Source organism: Microcebus murinus, chromosome 20, assembly GCF_040939455.1.
Source record: "Microcebus murinus isolate Inina chromosome 20, M.murinus_Inina_mat1.0, whole genome shotgun sequence".
In the NCBI taxonomy this organism is placed as follows: Eukaryota; Metazoa; Chordata; class Mammalia; order Primates; family Cheirogaleidae; genus Microcebus; species Microcebus murinus.
In genome coordinates, this window is record NC_134123.1 from 23,857,236 (window position 1) to 23,875,417 (window position 18,182).

The 18,182-nt window shown below is 40.7% G+C and overlaps 1 protein-coding gene across 2 annotated transcripts in view; it reads left to right on the plus strand.

Moving 5' to 3' along the window:
* The window catches only part of HYDIN (HYDIN axonemal central pair apparatus protein), a 315,495-nt gene that overhangs the window by 113,624 nt on the left and 183,689 nt on the right, over window positions 1-18,182 (plus strand). For both annotated transcript variants that reach the window (XM_012772427.3, XM_075995778.1), the window contains exons 13-18: window positions 1,613-1,680; window positions 7,546-7,781; window positions 9,900-10,000; window positions 12,499-12,634; window positions 15,006-15,170; window positions 16,617-16,769. In XM_012772427.3, the coding sequence (XP_012627881.2) occupies window positions 1,613-1,680; window positions 7,546-7,781; window positions 9,900-10,000; window positions 12,499-12,634; window positions 15,006-15,170; window positions 16,617-16,769 (859 nt within the window). The remainder of the gene's footprint in view (window positions 1-1,612; window positions 1,681-7,545; window positions 7,782-9,899; window positions 10,001-12,498; window positions 12,635-15,005; window positions 15,171-16,616; window positions 16,770-18,182) is intronic.

Consider the following 18,182-nt stretch of genomic DNA (forward strand, 5'->3'; position numbering starts at 1 on the left):
TGGAGGTTAAGCCTTTCAGTTCTATCTTCTGGACATTACCATTTGCCTGAATTCTTATACCACTTTCTTATTTTGGATGTTCATTCCTGGTGTTTTTGAAAGAGAAGGAAAACCTGACTATAGAAATAATGTTTATGGGGCTCTATCCCCTAACTAATCACCAATTGCTAGGAGAAATAGATCTATCTAAATTCCCTTCCTTTAAAGCTCAGTGTTTTGTGTGTCCAAAAATGTCCTGGCACTCCAAACCACTAATAATAATTTTGAAAACCTGGTAAAAATCTAGTGTCACAAATAAATATGTAGTCATAAAGGGTAAAAATGAATGTAGAACGTATCATCTATTCCCAGACCCACAAATTAACACTGACTTCACTTATTACTTTGTCAGAAATACTTTGTTTGGTCTTGGGGCCTAGGAAATGTCTACAGTGTTGTGGCTACTGGAATTTTGTTTCTTACTCTTTTATTGCCAGGTACGCTTTTCTCAGTACCATGTGATTTTTACTAATATGCCTTGAAAGATCAGAATATTATACTTGACTGTTTCAATTTGCTCTTTCAGTTACATGATACAATATTTTAAATGGTTGGATAAACCACACTGTAAAATTAATGTGATTTTTAAAATTACCCATGAGAAGGTTTATTCTCTTCTATTTTTGCTTATGTAACTTTATAAAGTTTGAAGCATAGCATAGATATATTTTGTATTCAACTTGTTTCACTTAACATATCACAGTAATTCAATCATTCTCTCTCATAGTCCTTAAAATTATAATTTTATTTTTTTTTTGAGACAGAGTCTCGCTTTGTTGTCCAGGCTAGAGTGAGTGCCGTGGCGTCAGCCTAGCTCACAGCAACCTCAAACTCCTGGGCTCCAGCGATCCTTCTGCCTCAGCCTCCCGAGTAGCTGGGACTACAGACATGTGCCACCATGCCCGGCTAATTTTTTTTTATATATATATATATATATATCAGTTGGCCAATTAATTTCTTTCTATTTATAGTAGAGACGGGGTCTCGCTCTTGCTCAGGCTGGTTTTGAACTCCTGACCTTGAGCAATCCGCCTGCCTTGGCCTCCCAGAGAGCTAGGATTACAGGCGTGAGCCACCGCGCCCGGCCTAAAATTATAATTTTAACAGGCCACTGCATTGATGTGTGGTACAACCTTGGCATAAGCTGTCCTAATACTCAGAACCCCTGACAGATTTAATGTGACCATATCTAAGTCCAGATGTTATTATTCAGCCACAATTCCCTCAGTTATATGTACCTTTGAACAAATGTGGTTTAACGTCTACACTGATTAAATGCGTTCTGCAATTTTGTGAGCTTCTTTCCTATTTAAGTAGGAAATAAGGTAATAAGTTAATTACATCACTGTTTGCTAAAACCCACAGTTTGAGTCTTAAAAAATAATTTTAAGAATTTTAAGAACCATGTGATAGACCATCATCTCATAACTTCTTTAAATCCTAGATGCTCTAGTTGATTTACTATCAAGTTATAGGTTTTAGTACCCACCTTCACCCTCACCCCAGTTCCAGATTGTTACCCTGAATTCACTGGAACCTCTCCTGACTCCCCCACCTTGTATTCTTCTTCCAGAGGCTGTGTCATTGGACCTACCTTCCATTTTAATGTTCCTGCTCTGCACTTTGGTGATGTTTCCTTTGGTGAGTAATTTTCCATTTTAAATTTGAAATTGGACAGAATTCATTTTCTCTCTATGTAGGAGGAGGGAGGCTTAAAAAGAACCTCTCTTACCACTTTTCATGGATAATAGCCAAGAGGATCTAGAACTGTTCTCTCCTTGCTCTGTGGCAGTAACGCAGAAGTGTTGTGGTGCCATTTCTTGGTTTATATGTGAAAGCAATAGCCTGTGTCCTGGCCACCAGCAGCTGTCAGGCCATGGCTGTCTGCTCTTTTCCAGCAGTGAGACCACAGAGAGCCCTAGGCCTCAACCGCTATGTGAATGTTGTGAACACTCTGTTTCGATACAGCTTCTCATTTGCCAATCAGGCTACACAGCAGCCTCTTCACAGAGATGCTGTCAAGTTTAAAGTGAACTCGGTAGTGGTTTGATTCAGGTGTTCCATCACTTCACACTGAAGGCTCTTCTATATTTTTGTGTTGTCTTCTCCCTTAATTACTTCCCTAAGCCATTTCTTCCTGTCTAAGCTTCCCCCGTAGTAAAAATGATAACAATAGTAGCAGCATAAGCTCCGTTTATTGGTTACTTCCTGTGTTTCACTGCTAAGAGGATTGCATGCAGTAATACGCTGAGATCTTTTAGCAGTCCTATAGGGAGGTACTGCAATATCCCCATTTTAGAGATGGAAGCACCGAGTCTTGGAACAGTTAAATAATTTCCTAAGATCACACGGTAGTGGTGAAATTAGTATTTCAATTGAGATCTTTCTGAATTTGTGTACTGTCACAGGGGTGATGTTGACCCCAAAGGGGCAAAAATTGGTCTTTGAGTGGTTAGAAAAACTTAGATATAACAATGGTTTGTGGTTCTCCAAAGTTCCATCCTACCCAACATAATCTCACCCCTTAATATTTAATTTCTCTTATTAGGAGAATTTAAATCTAATTTAAATCATATTTAATTAATTAATTTTCTTTATTTAAAATTAATTTACCTTTTTCTGGAGGAGATGATAAAGAAAAGATTGAGAAATACTAGTCGAGATACATATTCTATAATGTTTTCTATTTTGCCTCCTTGCCTCCCAGTTTGACTTCTGCTTCATTTCGAGTAGGCCTATCTACTTTGGGGGAAAATAGTTCTTTGGAAAATGATTATTGTGGACAGAGAAGCTATTACAAAAGAGGATGATCTGTCTGGGATTTGAGGGCTGAGTTGTTGAGCTAAACATAGGCATTAAAAGATGCATTATAGCTGTCTTTTCCATGACCCTGGTATGAACTGGAAGTATTTAACTCAAGTGGAAATATTGAAATTGACTTGAGGAGGGTGTAAAGTAGGGAATCAGGGCAAAGCTTAATTGCAATAATCACAGATCTTAGAAAGGTTGGCAGAAGACATCATAGTAGGTGTAAGCAAAGCCTGCCCAAGCAAGTCGTCATTAACAGTAAGGGAGACATAACAGAGTCTATCAGAATTGTATAACCTTTAGATAGGAAATGGAATAATATGGCAAAATGATAAAGAACAAAAGCATGCAAAGGAGAGTATGAGAATCAGTCATGTCAGGCGTCTAGCGAAATCTCATCCCATCAGTCTTGGGCAGGAGCTATTTACTTCATGTAAAGTCTGCTTGTTCTGGGGATCTCAAAATAGCATTCTATTTCTGAAGGTCATCTGCTTCTGGAAGTTTTTTAGAAAACCTCCATTTAAGATCTCGAGTGAAAGTATTTTTCAACATGTCTTCAGCCAATAATTCAGCTTTTGTGGGACATCTTTTCCCTCAAAGTTCCACCTCATAGTTCAACTGCAGGGTCAGTTGCTAGAAGGCCCTGAAGACCACTTTCATTAATATACCTTCCAGAGTACTCATTCTTCAGGTTGAAAGCCTCCTAAGTGAAATGTCTCAAGATTGGGAAAACAAACACCACATGTACTCATTATTAAACTGGAACTAACCAGTGAGTACATGTGTGCACAGAGGGAAGTAAAACTCAGTGGAAATCAAGCAGATGGGAGAGAGCAGAGGAGGGGAGGGGCAAAAACCTATTTGAACACTATTTGGGTGATGGGCACACTTACAGCCTTGACTCAAGCATTACAAAAGTGATCCATGTAACCAAAACATTTATACCCCCTCAATATTTTGAAATAAAAAGAAAGAAAGAATGGAGAGCTTCTGAGGTCGGGTTTTCAGGAAGGTTTCTTAAACTTATAGGTGAGTTGGTTCATGACAATATTTATTAATAGTTGTCATCATGAAGCAAGGTTGACTCAGATTAACGAAAGACTTGTAATCACATGGATCTTCCAGCTATTACTTCAGAAAGTGAATAGTCTATGAGTTCCAGAGGGAGCTAACTGGATCTGATAGCTATCAGTACTAAGGGTAGAATTCTTCATCAAGGAATTCCAAGAGTCTCAGAGAGCTTGGCCAATTCACGATCAATAATACTATTTTTATACTATACATTTCCCAAAGTTTATGGATTATGAATTTTTGATCAAAGAGTTAACACATTATAATATGCTTTATAACTCTTCCAGTGTAAGATGATATTCCCCAGGTAGGCAAGTTATTGTCTACAATTTCTAATTTCTTAGTTGCAGTTCATATCTTTCTGTATAGGAAGGCTCAAACCCATCTAAAGAGTTTGCAGACAGTTATAAGCACATATTCTGAATTTGGTGAGCTGGGCATAGTCCACCTGTATTCTAGAGACCCACTTCCCACTTGCACAGTTTTCTTGGAGTATGGTAGCAGGATGTGAGGCAGGAGCCAGCCATGTCCCAGCTACAGAGGAGAAATTTTCTCATTGGTTCTTATTCAGAGACTTTCTTATCTCTTCCATGGGAGATCTGCAGTAAAACTTTTTTTTTTTTTTTTTTGAGACAGAGTCTTGCTTTGTTGCCCAGGCTACAGTGAATGCCGTGGCGTCAGCCTAGCTCACAGCAACCTCAAACTCCTGGACTCAAGCAATCCTACTGCCTCAGCCTCCTGAGTAGCTGGGACTACAGGCATGCACCACCATGCCCGGCTAATTCTTTCTATATATATATATTAGTTGGCCAATTAATTTCTTTCTAGTTATAGTGGAGACGGGGTCTCACTCTTGATCAGGCTGGTTTTGAACTCCTGACCTCGAGCAATCTGCCCGCCTCGGCCTCCCAGAGTGCTGGTATTACAGGCATGAGCCACCGCTCACAGCCGGTAAAACATTTTTATCAAAGACATTCTCAGATTTGGGATCATAGTTGCTGTGCCAGAGACCGCTGGAGTGGACACAGGATCCCAATTCTAGGCCACATTTATTTTCTAAATCTGAGGCTGAATTTTATATGTCCAAAATTGATTGTATATGTGTGCTAATTGATCTCCCATATTCTGAATTATTCTATGAACAACAACGACAAAAAAGTCACTTGATTTGCATAATGATCTGCCAAAACTTTTATCTTTGTTTTGTGGGGATTTTTATTTTACTGGAAAAATTAGGAATCCATTTTCTAAAATATCTCATGAATCCCAAAAAGTCTCTCAATTATGACTTAAGTTTTGGGTGTATGTGTTGCTGAGTCAATTTAATATCATCTTTAGATAGGGTCCATTCTTTGGTAGAAAGGTTATATTTTAAATAATATACCATATTTTTAAAGATTTGTGATTTTCCCTTTGCAGACTTTTGATCTTCAGCTGCTAGTTTCTTCAAGCAATATTCTTAGGGGCTTTTTAGATCAGATGAAAAATATGAATATTAAAGGAGAATTGAACCTCTTGAGAATGTTGTCTTTTAAATCTACTATTTAAATACTGGGAGAAGTATGAGGTGCCTCTGGGAATCCTTGAGACTTTCTGTCCCATTATGTTAATTATTTGAAGAAAAGGAAAATAAATATTGACTTTTAATTTATTAGATGCTAAAAGAAGGGAACATAGAGGTCTAAAACTGTAAAATACTTACATTCAGGTGGAATTATAGATAGAATAGTATTAAGATTGGGTACAAGCAGAAACCTAGGAATAACATTGTTAATATTGGTCTTGTTAATGACCATTCAGTCTTTAACAAACCAATATCCCCTTTCTTTAGGCTTCTTGACAAGCAATGTGCAGTATTACAGGTACTATACAAGAAATTATTCTAAGTAGGATATTATAATTGGCTTTATCCTATGAAAAACTACTGGCTTCAGGGAAGTAGTCTGGTCGATGTTTTGGAAGACCCATCTGAATCTTTATAGGACCCCATTTCTATAATACACCTTATAAATTTGTAGAACATTTAACTCATAACTGGTCAGGTAAAATAAAGGTAAGGCATCTACAGTTTTAAGAGTCATTATTGGGCAAGTTCAGAAAAGTCACCTGTAATTACATGATTATGAAAGTGAATTTCTAGCATTTCCTCTGCAATTTCCAAGAATAACCCTTCATGTGCACTTAATCTGACCATTCTTTTTCCATAAAAGATCTCTTCCAACTAATGTTGGCAGATGTGCTATCACAAAGGAGACATGGATGTGTTTTCTCCAATTGCCCTAATGTGTAGACAAAGGCTGAGATATGAGTAGATTGGTTGAAAATATCCACTACAATAATAGTTATTACTCTAAGAGACTGATTTTATTTTATTGTAGTAGGGTTCAAAGTAGAAGAGTAGCGTTTGCATCTAATAGAAGTATGCATTTTTGTTCTCCTATGGTTATAGATAATTCTTGTTGTTCTGAAAGTGGTAGCAGATCCAATGACCAGGGGGATCTAATATCAGAGCTCAGTTAATTGCCTGCCAGCCAAGGAAGATCCATATCTCTTAAGAAAGGAGCATGACAGTCAGGTGCCGTGGCTCACTCCTCTAATCCTAGCTCTCTGGGACGCTGAGGCGGGTGTATTGCTCGAGGTCAGGAGTTCGAAACCAGCCTAAGAAAGAGCAAGACCCATCTCTACTATAAATAGAAAGAAATTCATTGGCCAACTAATATATATATAGAAAAAATTAGCCGGTCATGGTGGCACATGCCTGTAGTCCCAGCTACTCAGGAGGCTGAGGCAGCAGGATTGCTTGAGCCCAGGAGTTTGAGGTTGCTGTGAGCTAGGCTGACGTCACGGCACTCACTCTAGCCTGGGCAACAAAGTGAGACTCTGTCTCAAAAAACAAACAAAAGAAAAAAATGGTCAGGAGTTCGAAGAAAGGAGCACGAGTCTCATCAAACTGAATGTAGGAGGGCTGGGTATGATAGGACAAAGAGGCTTCAGCTAAGCGAGGTAAAAGCTAAGTGAGGTAAAAGGCAGGTGTTAAGTCTCTGGCTGGTTTGAAAGTAGGTTGCCAAGTATCTCTTGGGAGAGGCTAGTATTTGATACTGTGTCATCAACCCCGAGAGCAGAATCCTCAGACGACCGTAGGACAAGTTCTATCATGTCTTGACAGGCTCTAGGTCCCACAGCAGGTAAAACCATACAGGTTTCTCCTTCCACACCTTGGCAAATAAGAAGAGCAAGCATGGTGCCATGTTAAAAAAATATGAGTTTTTATGTAAAAAATAAATGCAAAATATACTTAAGCAAGACTATTCAGCAAACTAATAATAGAGACGGTCTCTTAGGAAGGACCCGGATGATCAAGAGGTTTGCTTTATATCTACTGTTTAACCTGCTACATAGTAAATGGACAACAAATGTTCATTGGATGAATGCATAAATGGATGGATGAATGAATGAAAACATATTTACCGATTGTGTGATTGACAATATTATTTATGACAAGTTGGAGTTAAGTAGTGATGAATTACACAATTTATTCAAGAAGTTTGGCAATTTCTAGGGGAGGTTGAAGCTCAAGAGAGGCTATAGGGAGGGCTTTTATTTCTTACCCCATATTTTGTTTTCTAGGGTTTCCTCAAACTTTGATATGTTCCCTCAATAATACCTCTTTGGTCCCCATGTCCTTCAAATTGCGTGTCCCTGGGGATGGCCTTGGCCATAAAAGCATTTCAAGTTGTGAGCATTATTCAGGCTGCAAAGGACTGTCTTGGACCAAGGAAGAAGTACCTGCAATAAAACCAAAAGAGTTCACCATCACTCCTGACTGTGGCACCATTCGCTCCCAGGGATTCACTGCTATCAGGGTAAGGTGCACAACCTTCTGGCGCACACAGCCAAGCAGCTGAACCTTCAGCTAGCCATTGGGACCTCCTCTAGAGTTTGCTGTATGATGTCCAGTGTCAGCGGGAGGGAGTGCCTGTCCACATAGAAAAATGGGCCTATAAGAAATAAACTGCTGCAGCAAAAGAAACCAGATGCAATACATTGGTCAAAGAAACTGGAACTGCTCCAGTGGTTTTACATTACTCTAGATGCATTGCCTTCAACAGAAGAGGCAACTCTAAGTATTTCTAATGAAACTGCTGCTCTATACAGACAGTACACCCATCGGTACTAATAGAAACAGATTAAAGAACTCATTGATACTTAGGTTCTTCTTTCTTTCAGCTCAGATCCTTTATTTCAATAAATAGTGACATTTATGCCAAAGATGATATCTAGTTTATTCAGATGTTCACATGATTCTGGGCTTCATGGCAAATTGTGGATGTGATGTTACTATCCATGCTTTATATTGAGGTCCACAAGGCATAGTGAGAAAGCTGCTTTTTTACACTTCGTGTTTTGTCTGAATTCAGGGCAGTGGAATGCCTTGGTTACAGTCTTACGGTGCCACTAGCAAAATCATTTCACAGTTAGCTGAGAAAGTTTCTAGCTGTCTTTCCTCATTTCTGTTTCTCCAAACAGTTAGGTCTAGCAGTATGGAAGGTTGCTAAATTGAAATGATTCTTTTACTTTCTGGGAAAGAAAAAAAACTTCTTAGCTAAGATGGGTAATTTTCTCTTTGGTCATTATATCATTGAATATTTAATCTAGGCATCATTTTATCCCCCAAATTTGTTGTAAATGCCTCATAGTATCTCACCTCAAATACACTCATCCTAAATCATTTCTAGAAGCTTTTGGCTCTTCCATGGGCTTCTCCACGGTTCTAATGAGGTTTGATAACATGTGTCATTATAACCTCTTAGGATTACTAACTGGAACCTTCCTTGGGAGCAGTGCTGCTGCAATGGAGTTGTTTCTTTTTTATTTAGCAGTGTTCAGCCTACATGTTACCTGTCTTTCCATTGTTTCTTTTGTCCCTCCCAGATAGCTTGGGGAGACTTTAAAAGACAGAGCATCTCTCTAGCAGCCTTCTGCCAGGACCACTTGTGCTTCTTTCCTCTTACCACATTCCAAATACATCCATTACAGGCACACAAGGGTACTCTGTTTCGGTCCAAATCTGAAGTTTACTTTCCAAATCAATGACTTCATTTTTACTTTATATTTGAACAAATTTTCTCCATGCTTCAATTTTCTCTCCTGATCTGCACTTCAACCAAGTCTGTGTGGACTCAAATTTGCATTCAGTGATTCCCTCTGCAACCCAGAAAATTTTAATTAGTACCTGATACATAATTTATAGAGAGAAAAGCCTTAACCCATGCCAGAAGCTGTTTTCTAGGCTTACATGTATTTCTTCCAGTACAAATCATTTTAAAGCAATTAAAAATTATAACAAAGATTTCAAAAGCCTAACCTGTAAAGTTTCATAGTAGCAAATAAAAACCAGGTAAAATGTTCTGACCAGATATTATCATCAAATAGACCTGTCTTTGGAGCTTCCTATTTTCTGCTCTAATAAGGAATGAGGGAGTGGGCAAGATTTTGGTAAAACAGACTAATTGATTTCTTATGCCATTTTCTGGAACTGACATGGTTCTTTTCATTTATTTTGCCATAAGAGAAATTTCACTTTAGTGTTTGATTAGTATGTTGAATTTCCATAATTCATATAGGCCAGAGGTGCCAGGAACAATTTAAATTGCAATAATTAAAGTTGGTTTGATATTGTTCCTCCTTCATGGTCTTTTTTCCCCTCACACTGGTATGTAGCTTCTTTGATAAAACCTCCTCACAAATGAGCAAACCCATTGTACTAAAAGCCATTTGCTTTTTACCCTGGCCTTTGAAAACACCCAGCATGCCCTGACCCCACAATGTAACTTGTTCAACTAAAAATGGAGAATGCCATACATATATCCGTAAAGCACTTAGAAACCACACTGAGCAGGTCCTCTTCCAGCTGCTCTCCCCACTGTGTAGAGAGAGCGCTAGCCTTTTAGAAGAGCAACTTGTCACCTTTTTCTTTCCAGGTGACCTTATGCTCCAACACTGTGCAGAAATATGAGCTGGCACTGGTGGTGGACGTGGAGGGCGTCGGAGAAGAAGTGCTGGCGCTCTTAATTACAGCAAGGTAGCAGTCGCCTCTCCCCTTTCCAGAGCTCCCCAGAGCAGCCATAAGGGGCTGCTTCCCAGAGGCAGCTCCCCTGCCAGCCAGGGCACACTGCATTCCCTCTGCCTCTCTGGGAAGAGAAGTTGAGTCTGATATTCAAATGACAAAGCTTTAAAACAGCAAATGTTTCTAAAGCACCTTTGGTGGAGACGGGGAGGGTTGTGTGTGTTTCGCAGAGAACAGTGCAGAGAACCCTGGGAATAGGAGTCGTGCTCTCGAGTGGATCTCACTTTCAAAGTCTGTAACCGAAGGGTTTTAGCAGGAAGAGGTGAAGAGGTACTGAGTGTTATTTTTATCTTTCAATATAGTACTCCAGAGTTATGCAGCAGGAAGGTGCTCCTCTCAGTCCCGTAGTAAAAGACCCATTTAGCCAAGAGGTCCCTGCTCCAGGACACTGTTGCTATGACTTGAGCTGCAGGCTGTGGGTGGGCTGCCCGAATGAGACTCATCTCTAACAACACAAACTCCTCAGAACCATCACCAGCATTCTTTTTTAGAAAGGCAGAAAGGCATGGGCTCTGGAGTCAGGTTAAAATCCTGGCTCAGCCATTTGTTGACTGTGTCTCCTTGCCCAAACTACAGTCATTCTGAGAATGGAGATGAGGGATGATCCTAAATAAAATCATGGGGCCACATTCTTCCCAAGGCAAACATTGTCCACATCTGGGTCTTTAAAGTGTTCTATGAAAAGGTTATGTATAGGAAATAGAGAAAATGAGTTAGTAAAACTGATAATACTAATAATATGTTCAATCTCTATAATTCTGGTCTCTTCATGAATCTTAGGAAGATACACCTTAAAGAAGGGGTGGATGTGCTGGTTGGTTGAGAGATAGGAACTAGCACCATTTCATGTGTCTTGGGCTTGGATGAAGACAAATAACAGCACTAAAAGAACTTTCACTAGGGTTTCCTCTACCCACAGGGAACGCGTTGCATTGCCTTGACCTACTTAGTATTCCTTCAAGATCTAATGTTTTTGTTTCTTTGTTTAAAAACAGCAAAATCTCTTTCAGCTTAGTCCTTTCTATACTCAAGTTTTCCTTGTAGTCTAGTCTTGCATTTCTTTTCTATGCAGGCTCATTCTGATACTTTCTAGCCCCTTTACCCTGCAGCTATCAATAGGAAATCTGGAATTAAAAAAAAAGAAAGTCTAAAGAGTCTCTGAGTTTCCTATTAATATATACTCTCTAACCCAAGTCAAATGTTATAAACTCTCTCAGTCACAGTATTCTTTCAGGCAGTAAAGGGTGAGCTTTAAGAAAGTCATTGGGTCAACTGACAACTTCATTCTAGCTAAAAATGAACATCCATCTCATGTTAAATCACAAACTCTGGGGTTAAAAAAGCCTCTTTCATGTCGTGATCTTCGGTATAATCTGTAGGAACTGCTCGCTGACTCTCAACAAAAGAGTTGCTTTTAGAACTGCACCCTCAACAAACTCTCTCCAGAGAGCCAGCGGTGACAGTTTGCTGGGCCTCCACCATGGGTTCACTACCTCTTGCTGAGCACTTACCTGGCACTGGGCTATGCCCTTCATTCATATTATCTCCTGGATTTCCCACAATGCCCTAAGAAGAGTTCATAATGCCAGTGTCAATCCCAAGAATACCTTAATTTTACCTGTGAGAGAAATGGGACTCAGAGACAGAAAGCAAATTGCCCAAAGTAACACAGGTTGTACTTAGTAAGGTCAGTATTTGAACCTGGCTCTGCTAATTTAAAAGCCAGCACTCTTCACCATCGCATTGTATTGCCACAATGACATAGTCAGGTTAGACACTGAGGGTTACAGACACCAAATGAAACCCAGGTCACCTAATCATAGGGCCAGCTGCAAACATGGCTTCAACTTCTTTGTTCCCTGCACACAACTTTCTGCCCTCTGCCCCCTGCTCCACCCACTGCATATCTCCATACTAAGAACCACTGTCACAGCGCCAGTTCTGGGCCAAGCAGCTGCCTGAGCCTACTAATCCAAGACAGCTGTTCTGCATAGGAATTAGAATTATTACCGTTATTTAGATGATGTGAGCTGTTGCTAGTCCTTGGGAGACTTTGTGACTGGTCCAAAGTGTCACAGCTAGTTAGGACCCCATGCTGGTGGCACTGGCCCTGTTTGACATGGAAACGGATCACTACTCACTACTCTAAGGAATTTGCACCACAAGGACTCCTTGCCAAAGGAAGGCCAACTATGCAAAAAACAGTGGAAATATGAGTCATTACCCACCAAAGACAGCAGTTTAAAGAGTTCTGTTTCTAGTCCTTTTTTGATTAAAAAGTGGTGACCAGGGTCTAAGAGACAGGGATGACAGGAGAAAAGATTTGAAAATGACTAATGTAGTTATTAGAGAAAAACTACTATGTGACAGTGACAAATGTATTTGGGACTCTGTGTTCTCTGTATGTAAACAAGCTCTCTGTTTTGAATTGTTTAATGGGCTCCTTCGAGCAGGTGTGTTGTACCTACCCTACGCTTGGTTAATACAGAGGTGGACTTTGGGCACTGCTTCCTAAAGTACCGGTATGAGAAAACGATCCAGCTTGTCAATCAAGATAACCTCCCTGGATACTATGAGGTCCTGCTTCAGGTGAGTTACTTTACCTTTCTTTAGTATTAATTCTTCTTCCATTGCATTTTCTTGATGAGAAAGAGAAATCCTTCCAAATAGCCATATTCCTGAACACATGACCTTATGTAATTCTGATTTTTAACCCTCGGATGGTCTGGGGATGGGATTATAAAGTCACAGCTGGATTGCCATCTGCGTGAGTGAGCAGCTGCAGGTGTAAACAGTTGTTAATTTCCCAGGGAAATTGCCCTCGATAAAGAAGGGAAAGTGTCAATTAAGCCAACATGCAGAATTGCACCTGCAAATAATTGCCTGTGAATTAACCATGCATGGAAAATGAGCTAAGAGTTTTCATTATGTCCATGGCTGTGACTTGAATGGCATCAGTAAAATATAGTAATGCAATATTTATAAGTGAGTTTGTTGGACCAGAAGGCTAGAGATAACACAGAAATGAGAAAGGCAGCATTGCTTCTTAATGTTTTATGAAATGTGTTTGTTCACATGCCACTACACCCAGCTAGGTAGGAGACAAAGCAGTTAAATACGTATGGATAAACAATTCAGAAAAGTCTGTATAGACTAGAGCAATGGAAGGTTACTAATGAGATGCAGTTTACCAAGAGTGCATTCGAGTTTAAAACTCAAGTTATGTAAGTACAGTACTCTAATAAAAATTCATGTAAAGAAATCAAATGGGGAGTCTATTTGGCTACAAGTTCAATATTAGTTAAAAACAGCAATGTGGGGGCCACAGATGCAATGCAGGTATAGGCTGCATCAGAGAAATACAGTGTTCAGGTAAAGGAAGGAGATAGCCACCAGTCAGAACACAGCCAGACTTTTGTTTTCAGATGTTGTCATTGTATTTTTTTAAATGGAAACTTGAAAAGAAAATGTATCGTGTTCATGTTCAGAGTAACCAAAATGGCAATTCATGGCATCTACAAATCCAAGTCACATGAGGAACCAAGTCAAGTGTTTAATCTGGAGCAGAGTAGATGTAGCTAGGACTAGTCACAGGGTTGTCATGTAAAAGAAAGAATTATAATTATTCTGTGGGCTTCTCTGAGACAGGACCAAGAGCCAGGGGTGGGGGTGACAAGAGTCAAAGTCTAGTGCCCAGATGCTCAGCAGCAAGACAGACTGATGCTACACAGCACGTGATCGTCTCACGAACTCACAGCAGAGCCTACATCTGGAGTCAGAGGAAGAAATTTCCACACAACAGGGTTGGGGAGAGGGTGAAGCCCTTGACTTGAGCACAAAATTTAAGGGGAAGCCAAACAGTACTCAAGATATTTAATACTTAATATTTTCATGCCATATTCCAAAAAATCAAAATTCCAAAAATGAGCCATAATGAACAAAATATGAAAACTTCGATAAAGGTAGGATCAGCATGACTAATTTCTCCTTTTGCCTCAGACTCCAGCAGGGTTTGACAGAACACTGCTGCACAGGGGGACTGAGTCAGATTGGGCTGCATTAGGCCCGACCAGATGCAGAAAGAGTATGAGGTCAAACCTGTATGTTCCCTCTTTCTCCTGAGGACCTGAGGCTCTGAGAAGTATTTCCCAGAATCTCTCAGTGGGATTTTTAAATTTTTATTTGTTGCTGCATAAAAGCTAGTCATGTGCTTCAGAACAGGGTTCTGAGAAACACACATTGGTAATAAACACTGGTAAGCATTCATTCATTCACTCATTCTCTCATTTAACAAAACACGTACTGAATGGGCCAGAAAGTGGGCATGTCGAGAGGAGATGCCTGGGCCTTGCCCCAAGAAGTTTACAGCCATAGAGAAGTGGGATACATAGATGGTTACGGTGCTGTCCAATGTGTGCCGTGGAAAAGGACTTCACAAGATGCTCTTTGGGGACAGAGGAAAAGCCCCCACCTTAGGGCACTAGAGGTACCATAGTGGAGGAATTCAGGAAGAGAGTGCCAGGTAGGCTGTCGGGAGTGGGCATTCTAGGAGGAGGCACTGCAGCACAAAGGGTGGGAGGCAGGAAGCAGCAGCGTGTGTGCGGGAGGTACCAGTGGCCTCCGTTGATGGAGCACAAAGGGACAAGGTGGTGGGCAGTGATGCTTGTAGGTGCAGAGGGCCAGGTTATAGAACTTGGCAGTGGAAAGCTGAACTAATTCATGTTGTGGATAATTTTTGTTGGGCACTCTGGATTTTTGGCCTTATGCATACTCTGCTTAACCAAACTTCCTTTTGGCTGAATTGGGGTGCTCATCCCCAGCTACTTGCTTACGCAATAAGACATTTCCAAAGGACCTCTGTGGACTCAGGAAAACACTTATGTCAAAATAAATTACTGTGATATTTGTTCCACACTGTGCCATGGGCATGCTCAGCCCTCCGGCTTGTCCCTCCCTCTAGGTGTCTGAGGACCCGTCTGCCGTGCTGCTCTCTAGTCCCGTCTCCTTCGGGGTCATCCCGCCCAATGGCACCGTGCACATACCGCTAGCCCTGGAGACCCAGGTCACTGGGGAATATGGGTCCGCCGTCTGCATCTCGACCTTCGGGAGCCAGGACCCCCCTCTGGTGAGAGCCAGTTTTCAGAGCTGCACTTGAGATTGCTGTACTTCTTGTCACACTTGTCAGGTTCCCTCACATAGGCCCGTGCCATATTCACATATGCTCCAGTTGTTTGGAGTTTTCACCGTGCAATGGTAAGATACCAGTGCCATGTTACTGTAGGGAATCTATTTGCAGATGCATCTAAAAGAAGTGGTATTTTATAGCAGTTATTCTTATACCTAACTGAGTGTCAGAAGTTTCTCTCTCACTCTCACACATGCACACGTGCACACACATATAACATACATGCCTGATCCCCCTCCAGACCTTTTAAATCAGAATCTCTGAAGGAAAGGGGCCAGCACATCTGTATGTTGAACGAGGTCCCCAGTTGTTCCTGCTGCAAAGCTGGGTTTGGGTATCACTAGTTTGTCACATGTGGGCTGTGAGATCAGTTTCCTTCACTGCTCATGTGGTTTTTTCCTGTATCTTAACTCAGCTCATAGGCCAAATTAACCTATTCACACTGTTAAGAGAAATAGTCTCTCTCCAAGCATGGTAGAGGGAGACGTGGAAAACTTACCACTGCTTGGGCTGAATTAAAAGATAAATTTTGGATCTTAAAGGAGGTTGCCCAACAGGCTCTGTATGCCTAAACATTTGGTTTACTTGGGAGCTTGGTGATGTCAGCTTACATTTGTTTGAAGTGACTCTGATTACTTAGAAAGTATAGAAAGCTAGGATTTTTCTTTTATCTCTTCCCTGTCAGATGCCATAGGTTTGCCACCCAACTTATAAAGCAGCATCACGAAAGCAGGCCAGTCCCCAAAGGTGCCACCAGTCCAGGTCACCTACTAGGGTGCACCCCCCTCAGCCCCCTGCACAGAGGCAGCCCATGAGAGGGAGCTTGCTGAGCAGACAGCACTTTATGAAAGAAAAGGACCCATCTTCCTCGGGGAGACGCCTCCAGGACTTGGCCAATGGCACAGGGAGTGGGGAGCAGAGCACAGTGGATTTCAGTCCCCATCCTGCACAACTGTGTACAATGGCCCAGCCCTGCCTGCCATGCTTCTTGTAAAGCAACAGAACTGGGACTCAAACCCAGACACATCTGGTTCTTGAGTTCTGGCCCTTAACCCCATTCTAAGTATTCTTGAGGCTAGAGTGCTACGTGGGATGTGGGGGACCAAGATTCTGGTTTCCCCTCAATGCGCGGCTCTGGGCTGACCTGGGGAAGCTGACCATCCTCCTTAGAGACGATTTCCAGCCTAGAGTCACAGCTCTGACACAGCACGGCCATCTGTTCCCCTCCGACCACGGAGTACCAGGGGGAAGGGATGTCTTCTCATAAACACCATTTTATGCCCCTACTCTTTATTAAAGGGATGGCTGGAAGCTTCTGTTTTAACTGATTTTAAAGACTAGCCATTTCCATCTGTTCCTAAGTTCTTTCTCTCATGTGGAACTCAGGTATGTCACTTAAAGAGCATCGGAGAAGGCCCAGTTATCTACGTATATCCCCCTCAAGTTGATTTTGGCAGTATCTACGTCCTGAAAGACTCTTCCAGGATTCTCAACCTATCTAACCAGTCGTTCATTCCCGCATTTTTTCGGGCACACATGGTAAGTTATGGAACATGATGTGATGAAGACATACCTTTGGCTCATAGGCAGTGGCACCGTTTTTGTAACATGTCTTTGAAAATGATCACCGGAAGCAGAAATTTGCAAGGTTAAACCATAGTAAACCATGTCATTCCCATCCCCACTTTCTCTTTATTACAATACTTTTGTTAATTAAGAAACATAATGTGCCTGTCTTTTGGTAAATAAGCAAATATATTTAATAGAATCCCAGATTAAGAAGATGCTTCAGAGGTCTACAAGTTCTCCTACTGAACTGTACCTGGGCCCGGCCTGGCTCTCAAAAAACTTTCTACATGTCTCTGTAACTAGAAGTGCTTCCTTTAATTTGAATCCTTTTGGCTACAAATGTGTTAGTATGTTTATTCTATTTTTATTCTCTTTTCCTTCTAGGAATATTTTAAGGTAGTTTGTAAAGATGTATGAAATACAAGATAGCATTCACCAAAAAGAAAAAAGAAAACAGCAAAGCAAGGACAGATATAAAATGGTTTTAGAAATGGGTCTGTCTCATATCTGTGTGCTATTGACCCTTGAACAACAAGGGGATTGGGGGTGCAGACCCCCCTATAGTAAAAAAAATCCACATATAACTTTTGACTTCCCCAAAACTTAACAACTAATAGTGTGCTGTTGACAAAGCCCTACCAATAACATAAACAGTTGATTAACACATATTTTGTCTGTTATATGTGTTGTTGTATACTGTATCCTTAAAATAGAGTAAGCTAGAGAAAAGAATATGTTATTAAGAAAATCATAAGGAAGAGAAAACATATTTAGGGTTCATTAAGTGGAAGTGGATTATCCTGAAGGTCTTCATCCTTGTCATCTTCACATAGAATAGGCTGGGGAGGAGGAGGGAAAGGAGGGGATGGTCTTGCTGTCTCAGGGATGCCAAAGGCAGAAGAAAATTTGCATGTAATGAACCCCTGTTGCTTAAGAGTCAACTGTAGTTCATAATGACATTCAGACCTACTAGTCTTCTATAAACTACTTTTTTATTTTTTGTACTAGAACAGAGCTAATATAGCAAGTAGTTTATTATCCAGAATTTATGAATTTCTAATCCAATAATGGAAAGTATTCTTGATTTGAGAAATCATTTTCTGATTTTAAATATACAATTTTAAATGGTGTAGCCCTCTGCCTATCCCCAAAATGTTGGCATTTGAATGAGAACGGACGTTTAGTTTCAGTGTTTGTAAGGTATTTCTGAAGAATCAAATATTATTTATTTTATAAAAGTCACCAGCAGAAGGGATAGGATTTTAGTTTTCTGCTGCCTTGTGACAGCTCACCAGAGACATTGACCCCAATTAGCAGCCATTTAGCATTATCAATATTCATTTTTATTATCCTTATCCCTTAGGAAGGCAGCCACTTTCACAT